The sequence below is a fragment of the Carlito syrichta genome, unplaced genomic scaffold, assembly GCF_000164805.1.
Source record: "Carlito syrichta isolate Samal-C Ts95f unplaced genomic scaffold, Tarsius_syrichta-2.0.1 Scaffold78725, whole genome shotgun sequence".
Taxonomy (NCBI): Eukaryota; Metazoa; Chordata; class Mammalia; order Primates; family Tarsiidae; genus Carlito; species Carlito syrichta.
In genome coordinates this window covers 265,589-285,343 of record NW_007022821.1, presented here as the reverse complement: position 1 = coordinate 285,343, position 19,755 = coordinate 265,589, and the positions used below count along the sequence as shown (strand labels likewise).

The 19,755-nt window shown below is 36.6% G+C and overlaps 1 protein-coding gene across 3 annotated transcripts in view; it reads left to right on the top strand.

Annotated features, from left to right (window-relative positions):
• The window catches only part of OXR1 (oxidation resistance 1), a 411,904-nt gene that overhangs the window by 152,687 nt on the left and 239,462 nt on the right, over positions 1-19,755 (top strand). For all 3 annotated transcript variants that reach the window (XM_008054364.1, XM_008054356.1, XM_021710493.1), the window contains exon 2: positions 6,371-6,567. In XM_008054364.1, the coding sequence (XP_008052555.1) occupies positions 6,371-6,567 (197 nt within the window). The remainder of the gene's footprint in view (positions 1-6,370; positions 6,568-19,755) is intronic.

Genomic DNA, 19,755 nt, shown 5'->3' with positions numbered 1-19,755 from the left:
ACTCTAGAAAATTGACATTTTTGCTTGTCAAAATGGTAGAATATTGGTGGTTTCATAGAGTTCAGTGTAATAACTTTTAGTGCAGTCTAAGTCTTTTTAAAATTTTAAAATCACGGGGTACATGTAAAAATTTATTACATAAGTATATTGACTATAGGTGAGGTTTGGGCTTCTGGTGAGCCCTCTGCCTCCCAGTGGGCATGGTACACAACCGGTAGGTTCATATCCCTTACCCTGCCCTCCTGCCTTCTCTGCCTTCCTTCTTTAGCGGTGCTCAGTGTCGTTTCAGTCCTAGTGCCCGTGTGTGCCCAATGTTTAGTGCTTACTTATGAATGAGAACAGGCGGCATTTAGTTTTTTGCCTCTATGTTCATACACTTAGAAAATGATGGTCTGAGCATTTTATCATGTATCTGTTGTCTGCTAATATGTCTTCTTTTGAGCAGTGTCTATTCATATCTTTTGCCCACTTGGTAATGGGCTGTTTGTTTGTTTCTTTTGGGCACATTTGAGTTCCTTGTGGATCCTAGATGTTATTAGACTTTTGTCAGACAAACAGTGGGCAAATACTTTTTCCAGTCTGTGGGCTGTCTCCCTGCTCTCTTGATGGTTTCTTTGGCTTGGCAGAAGCTTGTCAGTTTGATGAGGTCCCATTTGTCTATCTTATCTCTTATGGCCTGGGCACTTGGGGTTTTGATCAGAGAATGGTTCCCAGTTCCAATTTCCATAAGGATGTCTCCTGCATTTCCTAAGGATCTTATAGTTTGGGGTTTTACAGTTAGGTCTTTCATCCATTTAGAGTTGATTTTTGTGTATGGTGATAGGTAGGGGTCTTGTTTTAATTGTCTGCATGTGGTCAGCCAGTTTTCCCAGCACCATTTACTCAATAGGTTCTTCTCTCCACAGTGGTTGATGCTAGAGGCTTTTTCAAAGATGAGTTAGTTGGAAATTCAGATTTTGCTTCTGGAATCTCTATCCTGTTCCATTGGTCTATGTGCCTGTTATTGTTCCAATACCAGGCTGTTTTGATTATTGTAACTTTATAATAAAGCTTAAAGTGTGGGAGCATGATGCCTCCTGCTTAATTAATTAATTAATTAATTAATTAATTTTTGAGGATTGTTTTGGCTTTTCATGGTCGTTTATGTTTTCATATGAATTCCTGCATTGTCGTTTCCAGGTCTGAGATGAATGCTGCTGGTAATTCAATGGGTATTGCATTCAATCTGTAGATTGCCTTGGATAGGATGGACATCTTAATAAGGTTGATTCTTCCAATTCATGAGCATGGAATATTTTTCCATTTGTTTGTGTCACAAGTCATCAAAGAAATACAAATTAAAACTACACTGCGATACCACCGAACTCCATTCAGGATGGTTATCATCAATAACTCAAAAAACAACAGATGCTAGATAGGATGCAGTGAAAAGGGAACACTTCTACACTGTTGGGGGGGAATGCACAAATATAGAAAACATTGTGGCGATTCCTGAAAGATCTAAACATCGACCTTCCATGTGACCCCGCAATCCCCCTACTGGGAATATACCCAGAGGAACTCAACTCACTCTATGGAAAAGATACCTGCACACGCATGTGTATTGCAGCTTTATTCATAATAGCAAAAACATGAAACCAACCATGCTGCCCATCAAAACAGGACGGGATAAAAAAATGTGATACATATACCTGATGGAATATTACACAACCATAAAGAAGGACAAAATTGTGAACTTCACAGCAACTTGGATGGACTTAAGAGTCTATAATACTGAGTGATCTATCACAGAAACAAAGAACTGAATATCATGTTTTCACTCATAAGCGGACCTTGAACAGCTATCACAATATTGTAAGAAAGGATTTGGCTGTAGTGGCAAATAGCCAGGGAAGGGCAGAGGCGGGATTGGCAGTAGTGGAAAACTGCCAGGAGCAAGGGGGCACACCTCATCAATAAGGGTACTGGCATAGTGAATATTTGTATACCTAACCCTGAATTGTACCCCACATATTTAAAATTAAAAATTAAGAAAAAAAGAAAAGAAAATGATGGTCTCCAGCTGCATCCATGTTACTGCAAAGGACATGCTTTTGTTCTTTATGACTGCATAGGATTCCATAGTGTGTATATACATCATATATTCTTTATCCATTCTTCCTTCTTTGGGCATCTGGGTGGGTTCCTGGTTTGCACCATTCTGAATAGTGTCGCAATAAACATACAAGTGCAGGTATCTTTTTGGTAGAGTGATTTGTGTTCCTTTGAGTATATTCCCAGTGAAGAAAAGGGAACATTTATACACTACTTGTGGAAATGTAAGCCAGTTCAACCTTGTAGAAAGTAGTCTGGAGATTTCTCAGTTGAATTCTGTGTGTATAAACACAACATAGCTTCTAGAAAACCATGCTGAGGCAAACTTTGTTGCCTTAGTGACCTGCAACTTATATATTTTCATTTTGCAATTGACAAGTTAAAATATTTATCTGACCACAAAGATGGAAATAATAGACACTCAGGACATCAATAAGGGTGAAGGTGGGGAGGGGCTAGGGCTTAGAAATTACCTATTGGGTACAACGTTCACTATCTGGGAAATGGGCCACCTGAAACCCAATTCCCATCATTACACAATATGGCCGTGTAACAAACCTGCACGTGCACTCCCCGAGTCTCAAATAAAAATGGAAAAAATAATTAAAAGTATATATTTATCATGTATAACATTATATTTTGAAATGCATACACTGTTGAGTGGCTCAATCAGACTACTGACATCTGTATTATTTCACATACTTATTTTTTGCAAGAAGAACACTTACAATCTGCTTCTTAAATACAATACATTGTTAGTTACTATGGTGACTACTATCTATAGTCACCATGTTTTACAGTAGAGTTCATGAACTTATTCTTCCTAACAGAAATGTTACATTCTTTGACCAACATCTCCCCAACACCATATCACCCTAAGCCCCTGGTAACCATCACTCTACTCTCTACTATGAGTTCAACTTTTTTAGATTCCACATTGAAGTTACATCCTATGGAATTAACCTGTTCTTATGCATTTTAATGCCTTCTTTTGCATAGAGTACTTCTGTAACTTTTAGCTCCAGTCTGCAAAGATAAGAATAGTGTTATTGGGAAGACCAAGGCATTAAGAAAAAGTAGATATCCCAGTACAAAGTAAATCCATGCTTCCTCAAGTATGTGGTACCCTGGGTGATTTGTGGTGGGTACTTCTTGAAAGACTACATTCCTCTTGCTTAACTTTGAGATCACAGCCTTCAACCTAGTGATTCTTTTATCGTGTAATGACTTCTTTGCTCAAACCTACTTTTGACCTCATTCTTTAATGACCTTAAAGCCCTATATGATCTGACCTCACTTCCTGGGCCCCCACATCATCCTGTTAACTTGTTCTCTGACTTCTCGCCCTCTCCTTTTCTTAGCACTAACCTCAGTGTCCTCCCTGCTCTAACACAACACACGAGTTCCTCATTTTCCAAAATGCTGCTTCCTCATTTATGCTCCCAGTTCTTCCATCCCATATGTCAGCGTATGTATGCACACCTCCATTCCCTATCCCTTTTATTCTGTTTGACTTTAATCCACTGCACTTTGTGCCCCTGGTTTGTTGTATATTGGTTTATTTGGTTACTACCTGCCACCCTTCATAAAAATGAGTGCTCCATAATGGTGGATATTTTGCCTGTTTTGTTCACTGTGTATCCCTGGTGCCTAAACAGTATAGGGTGGAGAGTAGTCATTCAAGGAATGAATGAACAGCCCATTTCAGCTCATGAGAAGCAGGCTGAGTTTGGAGAATGCAGCCATTCCCAGCAGGGAAAGTACTCTTTGTTTGGGGAGTTGGGAGGCCACAAGTTTCATTTGTTTCATTTTTATTGTCATTATTTTGTGGCAAGTAGCCATTCAGCAGCTATATGTAATTGTCATTGTAAATGAATACATTATAAATGAACCTTATCCATGATTTCACTTTCTATAGTTTCAACTACCCACAATATGGTACAATAAGATATTCTGAGAGAGAGGAAGAGAGAGACCAAATTCACATAACTTTTATTATAGTATATTGTTATAATTTTCTATTTTATTATTATTATGGTCATTAACCTCTTACTATACCTAACTTATAAATTAAATGGTATCATGTATGTATGTCTGTATAGGGAAAATATATACAACTATATGTATAGGGTTTGGTACTATTCATGGTTTCATGCAACCACTGGGGGTCTTGGAATGTATCTCCTGCAGAAAAGCGGGCACTGTGGTAAGTTAAAAAGTCAGTCAATTTCTTATGGAAATACTTCTTATAAGTATAATGTACACACAGAAAAATGCAAAAATCAAAGATGGTTAAACATTCATAACATAAATACATCTTGGCACCCAGGACCCAGATCAGGAAACCAAATATTACCAGTATTCCAGAAACCCCTCTATGTTACCATCAATGTAATAACTCCCCGGCGATTAGCCTATCATTTTAATATCATAGACAGTACTGGCTGTATCTGGATGGTGTTTACATAGAATTATAATTATGTACTCCTTTATATCTGGCTTCTTTGCTCATAATTACTTTTATGTAAACTATCTGCGTTGCTCCAAGTAGTTGTAGTTCATTTATTTTCATTGTTGTATAAAATTCCATCCTACTGTTGATAAGCATCTGGGCTGTTTTCAATTTTTGTGTATTAAAATAGTGCTGCTATGAACATTTTGCAACTTTTAGCGAACACATGAAGATGTATCCCTTGAGCTTTAGTAGGTATCACCAGACATTTCTCCAACGTGGTCTGAGCAGTATACACTCCCACCAGCAGTGCAGAACTCCAGCTGCTCCTCATTACCACACTCCTATCATGTCTTTCACATTTTAGTCATTCTGGCGGGTGTGTCATGAGTATGATGTTCTTCTAATTTGCATTTCTCGTGATTGGTGCTGTTATGCACTCTTTAGTGTATTTGTTGCCAATTTGGATAAAGTGAGTATTTTCATGAATATTAATTAGATAGGTGGTATGTGGATAAGATAGAAATCATATAGATGATATTTAAATGACTAAAATTTAGTAAGCATTGCTTTCATGAGTGACTTTGTTACTCATGGATAGCATTTTTGTTGGTCTTTTGTTTGTTTTTTATATAGTTTTTGCTCTAAAAAATTGAATTCAATAAAAGCTTATTGTGGGTTAATTATGAATAACCGTCTCTGCTGAGTGGTGTGAGGCTAGCTACCGAGGTTCATGTCATGGGAAGCTTCCTAGAGGTCACGTTTAAGCTGTGTCTAGAAACATGAGCAGAGGTCACCATTGAGACAGAAAGTAGATGTCAAGGTACTGGAAAAGTCTGAATCAAGACTGAAGGTGTAAGGATATACACGGCTTTTAGGAAACTTCTAGAGTTCAAGTGTGGTTATCATAAGCAATAAAGTTGCCACCTTGTTTTCCACAGATAATTAAGACTTGAAAAATAACACTTAAATTCAGACTCCAGAAGTGCCAAGGGGCAATGGTAAACTGGGCTTAGGTTTCATCATATTAGTTGTATAGCTTGAAATGTTCAGATTTAACTCATATCCTTTATCAATGATATTTACACCAAAGGAAGCATGCATGAGCATGGAAAATATTTCATGAGTAACTTCTTGCTTTTCATGTTGGGCCTTATGTCAGTGGTCTAAAATGTAGAAGTGAGCAACACATTTATTGTTACTGAGCATGTGGGGAGAAATAATGTGAATTCTATAATTTTTACACCAAAGATGCTGTGATAGATTCGGCAGAAAGCCTCTAATGAAATAATCATTTCGTTATCCTTTTTGAAGTTACAATTATTTATTTTAACTGCTGTTTTCCCACATAATTAAAAATATTCCTTTCAGAACCAAATAGAATAACCAAGTGTATTATCTCTGTCTGACACAACATTTTAGTTTGCTATTAGAAAATAAGAGTTCTTTATCACCTTGCATTTTAATATATTTTAGTGAAAACTTTCAAAAGATTTTTTCCAACTAGTTTCCAAAATATTTGAAGAATTTTTTTAAATGTTATTTTAAAGAAGTGGGGTACAATTCAGGATTAGTATACAAATGTTCATTATGCAGGTACCCTTGTTGATGAGGTGTTCCCCCCCCCAGCAGTTTCCCACTACTGCCAATCCCTTTGAAGAATTTATTTAAAAATACTGTAGGAAGATCTATGATTTCTGAATAGACCTGGCTCTATTTCAAGACTAAGTATAACTTAAGGAAAAAAATCATGATGGGGATAAACATGGAACATATGTATCTGTTAAGTCAAGATTCACAGTATGTGGTATTCTTTACCTGTAGGTTGAAGAAAAAGTCCCAGTCGGTGGATATCACTGCTCCAGGGCTCAACCCTTTGGCTGGTGCAGGAACACAAATGCCACAAGCCAGTAAGCCCCCTGCACCCAAGACCCCCATCATTGAAGAGGAGCAGAACAACGCCACCAATACCCAGAAGCATCCTTCACGAAGGAGTGAACTGAAGCGGTTCTACACCATTGGTGAGCACCCACCATTTTATTCACGTGAATAGATGATGTCTACCTAAATGGCATTATGAATTTGTAGCTCTGCATTGCTAAATGGCTCCTTGTTATACAACACGTAAATCTTTCTGATGATTCCCTTGGACATGATCTTCCGTGGTCTGAATATAAAGATGGAAAAATACTGAAAACCTTCAGCAAAGTTAAGTAAGAGAACGGGCCTGAGGACCTGCTATATCCTAACCTAAGGAGAATAAATATATATATTAGGCTTTTCCATTTTAAACCGTATGTGCTATGATTTTCATGTTAATCAGTCTTCAGCCAGGGTCGCTCTTGTTTTTGTTTGTTTGCTTGTTTTTGTTCTTTTCCTTTTCCCTTCAGCCTCCCAAGTCTGACCCTGCTCTGTCAGATTGTTAAGACAGTGGTTGATGTCAGCCTGTATCTAACAAGGCCACTGAGAAAGTAAAGTTATTACATTCTGAAAGAGGACAAATTGCAGTGTGGGTGTGTTTTGGTCTTGCACATTATCTTCGCTTGAGAGGGAGTGAATCACATCTAGATCCTTCATAGGAGAGAGGAGTAGGTTATGGCTAGGGTTTTGCAGGCATTGTGTTTTTGTTCTTGTTCCCAGATAGAGTAATATCCTGTCATTTGAGCTTTAACAGTTAACTGGAGTGTTGTAGGTAATCAATCTAAGCAAGTTGAACTACTAACGTGTGTTTGCCCAAAGATTTTTGGCCTTCCTTTATAATGAACAAAAACATTGTTCAGTGTCTTACGTCTGTCTGAGACAAGTTATTAGACATATCGTCTATGGGGGAGAATGATGAATAGAGAAGATAAATCTTCCCAGAAACAGGATGACTGCTTTGACCTTCAATATCACTTCAATTTGGAGAGATTTGATCACATCTAAAAGCTTTAATGGTGGGGACTGTGGCTGAATGGTTACATCACAGAGGACTTGTTTTTTGGGGGTGATGGGAGGCATCCACCACCTCTACCATCCCAATCTGGAATGTTTGTTTTACGATGGTTGAAACCTTTTTCTTGGATATTTTAGTATCCATTTCCATAAATGATCATCAGGTGACCAGATTTTAGTTCTAATTCTCACACCAATTTTCTGTGTAACTCTGTCAAGTCATTTTCTTCCTTCGTGCTGAAAAGACTCCTCCATGTAGATCTAGCATTATTTCAGATTTTGGCAGCTAAAACCACACCTGCTTTTCCCACCACTTTCTGTTCTCTTCCTGTAGTCACTTGCCCACTTCCTGGTTCTGAATTAAGATGTTCAAGTCTTATTTTTCAACATGTAACAAGCATGGGGTCATCGAAGATGTCCATAGTCAGGTAATAAGAATTGATAGAAGACAATGTAGACAGGTGCATATTTCCATTTTTTAAAACTTATGACAGCACAGTTCTTAAAATCAATCAGTTAGAAAAGCTCATGCAGTCTACATAACTGTTCTTCCATTTAGCAAAATGTCCTCTGCTCCTCCCTGCCACAATCTGCCACCTCCTATTACTTGAAGATTTATCTTCCCCACTCATCATTCCCTACTCATCATTAACTGGCTAAGAGGAGATAGTATTTTGCCTTCAGAAAATATAGTTAATCCTACAAAATCAATATTCCTTAAAAATCAGAAAATGAGGGACACGTACTGACCAGCTTGGCCTTAGTCAACAAAGAGCTAAGCCTAGAAAATTTAAGTCTAAAGGATTGCAGAAAGATGAACTATGAATCATTTTAAATAGTATCACCACTAGTGAATTTTTAACCTCTGAATTTGTAACGATTTGTTTCTTAATCAATGTTAATGGCATGTCTATTGTATTTAAAGAGAGACATCTGAGCTGTCAAGTTTAAAGTGTCTAGGTACCCTTTCTACTAATTTGGACCTGGAAACATTATTTTCAGGGCTGAAATACTAGCAGCCATATAATCACCTATGTGGAAAATTCACTTCACAAAACAAGTCTATTTCAGCGTCCCTTGGAAAAGTATCAGTAATAAACAACTATAAAATTGTGCATTTATTGACCATTTCATATACCAGGGACAAGTTAAGCTCCCATGTTCTATCTCAATTCATCCCCATGACAACTCTGACAGGTAGATGTCACACTCTGTTTTTATAGATGAGGATAGAGCTGTAGATAATTTTAACGGGGCCATGAGTCATGGATAGTAGACTCTGCAAATGAAAGTCACCTTCTCTTGTGACCCATTAGACTCAGTCTTCCAAATCACTCAAAGGATGCCATCCTCCTCTGTCTCACAGGGGTGAGCTGGAGGAGTTTCTATGGATAATACAGTGAAGTACCATTTTTGTCACAATTCCCGGGGAAATCTTCCTGAAGAAAGCAATGCCAGCTAGCCCATCCGCAAGCCAATATGCTTTCATTGAGAACTGTCTTTCAATATCTCAATTTAGTGTTCACACTACTGGAAAACCCTGGGAGCCCTCTTGTGGCCAACTAAAGTATAGCTTTAAACTTAGCAATGAAGTTTTAGGGTTCAGAGAATTTTCAAATTAAAAAGTAAAGAACTAGAAATGTTGGCAGCCATAGAAATGTCTCTTAGTGGTTTCAGTAGCTTTCCTTGATTTTTTTTCTTAGAATTACAGTCATCCCTCAGTATTTGGGAATGGGAGGTGGGGATTGGTTCTAAGACCCCCACAGATATCAACATCTGTAATGTTCAAGTCCCTTGTAAAAAGTGGTGTAGTGTTTGCATATAACCTGAGCACATCCTCCTGTATACTTTAAATCATCTCTAAACAACATAATATCTGACCCAATGTAAAAGGCAACATAAATAGTTGTTATATTGCATTATTTTAGTGTGTATTAATTTTTATTGTTTTTATTCTAGAATATTTTCAATCCCTAGTTGGCTGAGTCTGTAGAGGCAGAACCCATGGATATGGGGGCCAACTGTATAGTAAAATTCACTGGTCTGGAATAAGTAGGAGTTAAGCTAGTCTCTATTAATATGAAATACATGAAGCTTCAGATGAAAGCAGAGTAATCACCATATGAGGTTGTGACTCAGGAAAGAGCTTTCTCTGCCAAGCTAATGTCACTAACTGTGTAATCTTGCAAAAGTTATTTACCATCACTTGACTTTAATTTTCTCATCTGTACAATGAAGGAGACCAAATTAGGGTCTTTCTGAATTTTTTTCCCTCTTACTCTCTTTTTATTATTATAACTGACAACATAGAGTACTGTGTAATCTTTTTGTGACTGTGAAACAAATTGCTACATACACAGCAATTTACAACACCCATTTATTTATCAGCTCACCATTCTGTAGGTCAGTCCACGGGGCACTGGGTGCCAGCTGGGTTGTGTTCTCGTCTGGAGTTTCAACCGGGGCAGATATGCTTACATACTCAATCTTATTGACAGAATTTATTTTCTTGCAGTAGTAGGACTGAGCTACCATTTCCTTGTCAGATGTCAGCCAGGGTCCACTCTCCTCTTCTAGAAGTTTCTTGCTTTCCTTGCCATGTGCCTCCTCCCTCTAAAAGGCCAGGATTTTACATCAAATTTTTCTCATTTGGATCTCAGACTTCCTCTCTTGTGGCCAATCAAGAACACTCTCTGCTCTTAAAGGATACGTGTAATTGAGTCAGACCCACCCAGCCTAATCTTAGGAATAAGGTCCATCTTAAGGTCCACACAGCCTAATCATAGGAATAAAGTCCATCGTATTCACATTCCTGGAATTAAGCAGGTATGTAGGGAATCTTGAGGACCATCTTGGAATTTTGCCTGACATTTTGCACCACTGACTGGTATATACACACTTGGATACCAACACAGCTCAAACAAAACTCCTTAAAAATATTTTCCTTCCTATCTGTTCTGATGTTCCCACAATTGGAGTATACTATATTCTATTCTATTTTGTTGTTAAAATATAATCTCAACTCAATAAATGTGTTGCATAGTCCATTAATGGGTTATGATTTGCAGTTTAAAAAAAAATCACCGGACTTGATAAAGTCCTTCAAGTACTTAAAGTTCTATTATTCTTTTAAAAATAGAATTGTTAGCCAGGCTCGGTGGCTCAGCCTGTAATCCTGCACCTTTGGGAGGCTGAGATGAGTGGATTGCCTGAGCCCGTGGGTTAGAGACCCACCTGGGCAGTGAGACCTCATCTCTACAATAAATCAAAAAAATCAGCCAGGCATGGTAGCACATGCCTGTAATTCCGGCTACTTGGAAGGCTGAAGCAGAAGGATCGCCAGAGCCCAGCAGGTCGAGGTTGTGGTGGCCGGGAGCGGCCACTGCACTCCAGTCTGGGCGACAGAGTGAGACTCCAACTCAAAAAAAAAAAAAATAAAATAAAATAAAAATAGAATTGTTAATTAGAACAAGAATAATACAATGTTAACTTAGCAGAATAGCACTGATGGGTAAATAGATAAAAATGGAGTAGATTTTTTTCTCTATTCCAATTTTTTGTTGTGTTAGATGAAAACTACCTGAGTTGGACAGTGGATATAAGAAACATATGTCCTTCAAAACCACAGCTCCGACTAAAAGATAGATGACTATTAGTAGACTCAGATATTTATAATATTCTGTTTATTCTGCCACCTTTCATACAAAGACCTTCATGTAAGAACTTCTGGGAAAAAACATTAGCAAATTAAGCATGGATGTAGTGAAGAAAATCGTATACCCAGGTTCCAGAGGTATACCACCACTTCCTAAAGTGACTGTGTACAATTTCATGTGATATTGCTCCTTACTAGAAGGACCCAGAGATATAGTTCAGATACCTCTATCCAACTTCTGTGACTGTTAGTAAAAGGAGCTGGTGTATTTCTATACTGAGGATTTTTGTTTGACAGTTAGGAAATAGGACAATTCTGGAATGAATGTTCCCACAATTGGAGTGGTTCAGTGAAACATCAGATGCTGATGATCAGTCCCTGCCATTTGAAGACCTGGTGTTCTGTTGCTCAGAACAGAAAGAAAAGTGAAAGAGCCTGCTTTCATAGCAGTCACCCTATGGGTTGGGAAAGGCAGTGCCTGGTTAAAATGAGCACACCAGTGAGTAAAATACAAAACAGGATGTCCTCAATGCCATGGGCGGGGGTAGCAGGAATGAACATGGGGGAGTCAGAGAGTAGGAGAGACTCATCCGGAGTTCCCTGGCCTCCAAAAGATGGGGAAATTGCGTTAGATTGTGGAGACACTCATTGACTGTTCACTGGTTCCACAGAGCAAGTTGCCCTTACCATCCTCCTCCCTGTTTGTGTATGAGCTCTCCTGGCATCTGCACCTCTTATATTGTCTCGGCATATCTGTCTCCATATGGGGTCTCAGTCCCTATGAGGAAGGAATGATGCCTTCCTTCAATCTCAATAATCCCAGCACTTAGCACGGTGTGAGGCATATAGTTAAGTATTAGGTAAATGCTGGGGTGAAGTAGGGAAGTTAGGCAAGGTTATGAATCTTGCCCTTCTCAGTGGAGGAAGAGGGAAGGGAATCTACAAAGGATTCAGCTTAATATATACATTAAGCCCTCTTTTATTGTTTATGTCATGTAAATGCTCTCTGTAACTTCACAGAGAAGCCAGAAAAGCTTCAACTTGTCTTCCCAGGATCCTCTCTCAGCAGGGCTTCTGAACAGGTCAAATAAGACAGCTTCTTGGCTAACAGGTGTCTGAATAAGAGATCCGGAACATTCCTTTTCCTTGCAATCTCCTCCTCTTAGATTCTCACCTTGTCATGGGAGCTGACAGCCTGCTCATCCCTTTTAATCTTCTGTTTGCCCTCATGGATCCGTCTCTGCCTTTTATTCTATCTAAATTAATCTCACTGTAACACCTTCTCTTTGTAAGGCACCATTTATGATTAATCATCCAATGTTCTTTACACAGTCATTTCCAGTCTTTCGTATTTAGGGGAATGAATTCAAAAAACATTTGTTTAATACCTACTATGCTCCAGTCTTATCAAAAGTGCTGAAATACAAGAGTAAACAAGACTAAGTCCAGACCTCAGGTGCTTATATTCTAGTGGGGAAGTCAGGCAATAAATATGCAATCAGATATTTCACATGTTGTGGAGGAGTGTTAAGTTTAAAAAATAAATAAAATCAGTTAAGTAGGAGTAGTGATAGGTTATTCATGTAAAATATGTTTAAATCTTACACAATATTTATGAACATTCTAGTCGATGAATTATCTCAGCTCTAACTGAGAAATCAATTGACTAGATTCAATTGTAGAACATTAGATATATTAATAATAGATTTTTCAAAGAGCTGTTTTTTGCCTTCCTCAGAATACAATTAGCTTATGAAAAGACTAATGGAATTGATATTTGCTGCATGAAGAAGAAAATGATTGAAGGGGAATTTAATGACCCTCACGCTTCCCTGCATTGTTTTCAAAAGGAGGTATCCATATATTCTGCATTTCTACCAAGAAAGAATAAGGCGTGTGGATTAAGCTGTAATATAGGATATTAACATTAAATATCAAGGATGATTTAAGTTTTAGTATATGGCATAGGAAATTTTCATTTATTTGAAGTACAGTTATTGTCTCTTTAGAGTAGTTTAGGTGTCAACTTCCCTAGAGGGAAAAGTGACAAGATGAGATCTCAACAATCCTAAATGATTTTGATGAATACCATGGACACTGATGCATAGTCATTCTATGGGTGTTTCTTGAGCTCTTCCTTTTGCTCACAAAGGCAGGGGAATCAATGGTGAGGAACTTGGCCTTGGGAGTCTAGTGTCCAGGTTGGACCTCCACATTCCCCCTGCTAGTCATGTGACTATAAACACAGTATTTAAACTCTTAAATCCCAGTATCTTCCCTTAAAAGGTGGAAGTACAACTAGTGCTTACTGAAATTGATGTTGTGAGGTGTAAGTGAGGTAATCTATGTAGTGCTTTCAATGTGCCTAGAACTTGCAAATTCTCAGCAAATATTAGTGAGTTTGTTGTTGTTGTATATTAAAGACACAGCATAAATGAGGTGCAAAGGTACCTGCCCTCGTAGAGCTTACATGAACAAGCATCCTGTCTTGATCTTTGTGGATGTAATCAACTTAAAAACCTGAGACCCAATCCCCAGCACTACATAATATGTTCAGGTAACAAACATGCATGCACATGTACCCCTGAATCTAAAATAAGAATGAAAAAAAGATGGCATTATAATTTGACATAAAATGAAAAGTTATATAAAGAGCAAGAAAACGGAATTATATGCTATAAGATGAAAATCTATACCTCATAATGCTTAAAGAGTTGTTTTGATAACTACAAAATGAAAATTTTAAAGTTAAAGGAAAAAAACCTATTTAAAACTCTGCTCCACAAATAAGGTTATTACTCTATAGACCATTCATACTCTGACCTACCTACTCACCAGCTCAATTGTAGAAACAAGCCCCACACTCCAGCCATACCAAACTCCTTGTGATTTCCCAAAGTTGTCATTCTGGATCACGTATCATGGGCTTTTCCTTCTACCTAGAATGGTGTGACCTCCACCTCTTTTAGGCTTTTGAATAACTAAACTACCTTTTTGTCAGGACTCAACTCAAACTTTCCTATACATGGCCACAACTTCTCCAAATCTGATCAACATGAGTTGATTTCAAAGCATTATAGTATACAAATTGTCAGTCTTTTAGGTGACTAACAGATACTCTTTGAATACAACAAATGCCTATAACATTCTTATAGGGTAAATGGGATACATATTATAGCCACCATATAGGGTTCTATGGAATTCAGTCCCTGAAAGTTGAATGACTTATTCATATCATACTGTAACTAGTGGCAAAGCCAAGGGAAGAATCTAGGCAGACTGATCAAAGATAAAGGGCTCATTCTCTGCTTGTATTTTCAGTCAAGTTCTCGTCTTAAAAGCAAAATTGAAATTAATTCATTGACAGAGATTTCATTGACTAGTTCCCCAAGTGTTGGTTTCTACTATTGATGGTGAAACAGGTCTATTGTTAAAAAAGAACATTGTATAGTTTTTCATGAAACTATACTTACTCAATTGAAGTGATGGTTCTTTTCTTTCTTTCGTTTTCCCTCCTTCACCCTCTCCCTCCATCCTTCCTTTCCCACTTCTCCCCTCTTTCCTTTTTTTCTTTTTTATATCCTTTCTTTCTTCACACAAAAGAATGGTCCTTTGTGAAATGATGGCTTAGTACATGGTAGTGGTTTGGAATTTTTTTTTAAATAAAACTATTCTTTTTAAATTCTTCTACTTGTCCAAATACTAAGTTGGTAAATATTGTGAAAAATATTCTTTTGAAATTTCACTGACCTGTAAAATTGTAAATTCTAAAATTTAAATAATAAATTTAAACAAATGTGTCTTTTGCTCTGCCTTCAATATTCCAAACTTAATGAAGCACAGTTAAATACAAATTTATATCTTGCCCCAGGCTGCTTACATATTGAAAAGAGAGCCCAGAGAATTAGGGGTTCCCTGGGAATTCTTCTCAACAGTAGGGAAAATTAAAACAGTAATAACTAGTTTGGAAACGCTAAAAAGAGAAGAGCAAGACATATATTTAACTGCTTTTTAATTGCAATACACCAGGCACTTAAAAATATCATCACATAACCTGTATGCCTCTCATTTTGAAGTCAGACTTTTTAATTATAAGAATAAAAAAGATAACTCTAAAGTGAAAATACTGTAACAGGAGGTTAAAAAAATAAAAGGAAAGGACTAATCTTGCTAGAGGTGACACATTCTGTGGCATGAAACTAGGTCATCACTGAGCTGGAACCTTCTCTTCAAGCTAGAAGATTCTTCATGTGCAAGCAGGAAGTCTCTGTGATTTAATCAACAGAAACAGCTTGGCATGCAGGTCATCGTCTAGAAGTACAGAAACTAAAATGGAGAACTGCTCTGAAGGTTCCAATTAAATAACATTCTTGAGAAAAATGACTTTATTTTGAATTGAAACTTGTCCTGACAGTTTGATGACTTTTATGTTTTCTGTGTCACAAGATTTTTAGAGAAAATTATTTCATTGCTGAGGTTTCTTGTTATACATGGAAGCTGAAATTCCCTAAATGAATCTGGGCATGCCTCAATTTTTGAACACTGAATTTGTATTAATACCCAATGTACAATATGTAATAAGATAGTAGAATTTGAAGATATCAAGAATTCAAGTGTTTTTTGTTGTTGTTTATTTGTGGAATACTAGACCTTGGCATTCAATACATGTTTACGAGAGTATATGAGAGTCTATATCTCCATGTACATATGTGTACAGGGTGTATTTGACGCTGAAATCAATGGGATTTTATTTTATAACATTTTTATTTATATCTTTTAAAATCCACTTTAAAACATGAGATCAAGGAAGTCCCACGGGCAGAAACTGTTTTTCAACTCTAGTATAAATATAAAAGCTTTATTTCTTTCAAAGGAAATTAAATTTTTTAAATGAATCATTTACATAATTTTTAACTAAACTTTAGTAAGCAGCAAGGAGTATACTCAGAAAGTGAGAAAATATGTTTGCTTGATATCCTTATATATTGGTAACACTTAGAATTTGTTGCGATAAGCTTGACAACTCTAATTTTATAGAGTTAGCACCATGTTTTGTAGATTTCCTTTACTCTTTTTTGCCCTGATTCTGTGATTGTTCTCTGTCAGAAGTAATCAACCCAGGATCAGGAAACACAGCTTAATCACAACCGTGATAAATGGATTAAGAAATGTCAATAACCCTGAGTTTTCCCTGAGCAAATTGTGTTGGTATCAGGTTTGAGTTGCAGCATAACCGTCTTATAACTTACTAAAAACAAATTAGATCTGTTCATTTACTTGATGATTTCTAAACTGCCCAATTAAACCTATACTGGTTTAAATTGTGGAATAACTAAAACGAACATTGTTCATGGTGGAGAAACAGTCGTGATCCTGTTTGACATTTGCTAAATCCCTATTAAAATATGTCCTTCAGCAATTGTCAGCAGACAGAAATTGCCCTTGCCGCCCATCAACCATTTCACTGAACCACAGCAAGGGGAAGAAAATGATAGATTTAAGGAGGACCTTATTGTTTTAAACATTTAAGATGTAGGTGATGGCAGTTTGAGCAATGAAGTAATATGTCCAAATTTCCTTAGTATTCCCATTTTTTAAGAGTATGAACTTAAAGAGCTTCTAGGATCTGGCACACATTAAGAACTTAAACAGTGACTCCTTCATTTGTTTTTAATTTGGCTTTTCTTCCTATTTTAGATTTTTTTAAGTTTAGTTTTTTTGTTTATTTTCATTTTTTTTGAGACAGGGTCTCACTATGTTGCATAGGCTGGCCTCAAACTCCTGAGCTCAAGTGATCCTCCAGCCACAACCTCCCAAGTAGCTGAATTACAAGTGTGCACCTCTGCACCCTACCATGATATTTTTTCACGTGTAAAAATACTGCAGAATTTATACTCCTCAATGAAATTTTGACTCTTTCACAACTATGACCAAAAGAATGTTACTTACAAAAATCAAAAAATAGTTAAAACCCAGACACAAGTAGAAGGAAATAGTTTCTACTGCTATTTCTGACAAAGTTTTGAAAGTACTTTGAAGTTAATAACTTTGGATAACCCAGTTGAAGATTATAAATGGCATAGTGGTCATTTGTAATAATTTACTATAAATAATGTACATATTTAAAAACTTTGGATAACCCAACTTAAGATTGTAACTGTTGTAAAGACCATTCATAATAAATTCACTATAAATTATGTGTACTTTTCCATACAGCAAGCTAGTAGTCAGCAATTTTAAACCTTACTAATTCAAACTTTGTGATCATCTGTGAAAATTATGAGATAAAAAGCCTTTGTGTTAGTACAGTATGAAAAAAGCAAATATATATGGATTTATAATGAAAACATGATTTCAGAACACAGAAAATATTAGGTTCTACAAATTAGCTTAGCAAATAGCTTTTTAGTAGGCAAAAATGAAATTAATATGCCAGTTTTAAATAATATCATCTATTTGTTAACTTATGTTATATGTGTGAAAATAATAAAGTGAAATCTCTTCAAAATAGCATATGATCAAGTCTTTAGTTGTTTAGATTGATGTTTTGAGGCAAAGAAAACCCAGACTGTCTTTCTAATCATGACCAACAAACCTTAGCATTCTGTCTCTTCCATTCTGTTTGATTATTCATTTGATTAGCCTCTTTCATAAATTTGAATATTCCATGTTATGGAAATAACTAATAAGCTTTCGATTTGAAAGAACCTTCTTTATTAATATAGTATAAACTCTAAACATACTATGATATTTAAAATATAAACCTTCTTAATATAAGAAACATTGTATATTCAGTATATAGAGGACAGTCCATCAACATAGAAATCAGTAAGAGTTTTTTGATAGCATCTGCCTGCCTGATGCATTTAAATATTTTCTATTTGCTAGAATTTGTACTCAGAGATCCTCAGAGGTTATTTTCTTGCTTAAATTTTAATGCATATTGATAGAAAAAGGTATTGATTTTCTCTCATAGTTCTCTGAGTTACAGGAGGTAAGAATTATCTTTGATAATATATTGTGGATAAAATATCAAAGGTGCCCACAGAGAGCTGAACTTTGCGACTCTGATTTATTGAATATCTTGTAGACCAATTCAATAGAATTTTCCTTCCAAGTAGGTGGTTTCAGTGTTAAGGTCTTTTTCTAGTTCTATTTCAAGCAAAGCAAGATGTGTCAAACGCAGTACAATAATATTTACTCCAATGGTATGCTATTTAAAGCAGGTTTTACTTCCTGCTTTAAATAATTCTTTCAAACTACAGATCTTTTGTGATATGAGAAACATTCTTATAAATAAGCATAGGGTGAGTGGGATGGGATTGGGATCGCCAGAAAAATGCACTTAAGTAAGGAATATAACAATTTCCTCTCTCTGTGCTCTCATATTTATTTTTTACCTCCACCCATACAAGCTTATCTGAACTTCAGTTCAGTGGACACTTTTAAGAATGCTTACACATTGGTTTAAAAATAAATGACTGAATACCTACCATTATCGGTCACCAAAAGGCTTGAGAGAGTGGAGGGAGTACTATACCATGAAATTGGGGCTTACTCTTGGCACATTGGGAACTACTGAAGTGTTTTGCCTAAGGGAGTGTCTTGAGAAGATTGCTTTATAGAGAGATGTTTCTAGCCTCATATGGAGAATAGGTGGGGATATATATGACTACAGACAGAAGAACATTTTAGTCATATAGTGTATAGCACATGGGCTGAAAAGATAGCACATTGTATTGTTTAAGAGATTTGACTCTAGCATTACATGGGATTGGATTTGGATCCTAGTTTGGCCATTTTGGGTAGCTCTGTTACTTTGGACAATCATTTAACCTCTCTGGACTTCTGATTTTCGTTAAGGAAATGAAGCTATTACCCTGTATTACTCAGGTTTATAATATGAGATGATGCATATAAATGGCATAAAAGATCCTGGCACACAGTAAGCACACAACAAATCTTAACTAAAAATCAAATTATCAAAATAAATTAAGGAGGAATGAGAAGAGCCTAAACTAAAACAGAGGCAATGTGACAGGAGAAAAGTTCCAGAGAGATGAAGGACATAAATCTAGAAGAATTAGCGACCAACTAGAAATGAAGAAGAAGATATTCCAGTTACTGCTGGGTTTTCAGGCTTTAAATATTTGAATAAATGACAGCTAACATTTTTCAATTTTAAAAAAATCATTCATAAGCAAAATGGCTATCTCTGTGGACCAGAAAAAGGATAAAAATAAATAACAATGAATGAGTATTGAAGCCATGGACCTTTTGAACTAATATGCATTGAATTTAAAAGAGCCCTATTATAGCCCCAGATCAGTAGTTTAGACCTGTAATTCCATGCTTTAGGAGGATGAGGCAGCAGAATCACTTGAGGAATTTGTGACCATCCTGGACAACAAAGTGTGAACCTGTATCTATAAAAACATCCTTAAAATTTAGGCATGTATGGCAGTGTACGTCTATAGTCCCAGCTACTTGAGAGGCTGAGGCAGGAGGATTGCTTGAGCCCAAGAATTTGAGGCTACAGCGAGCTATAATCAAGTCACTGTACTCCATCTTGGGAGAAAGAGTGAGAACCTATCTTGATGATGATGTTAATAATGGGGGG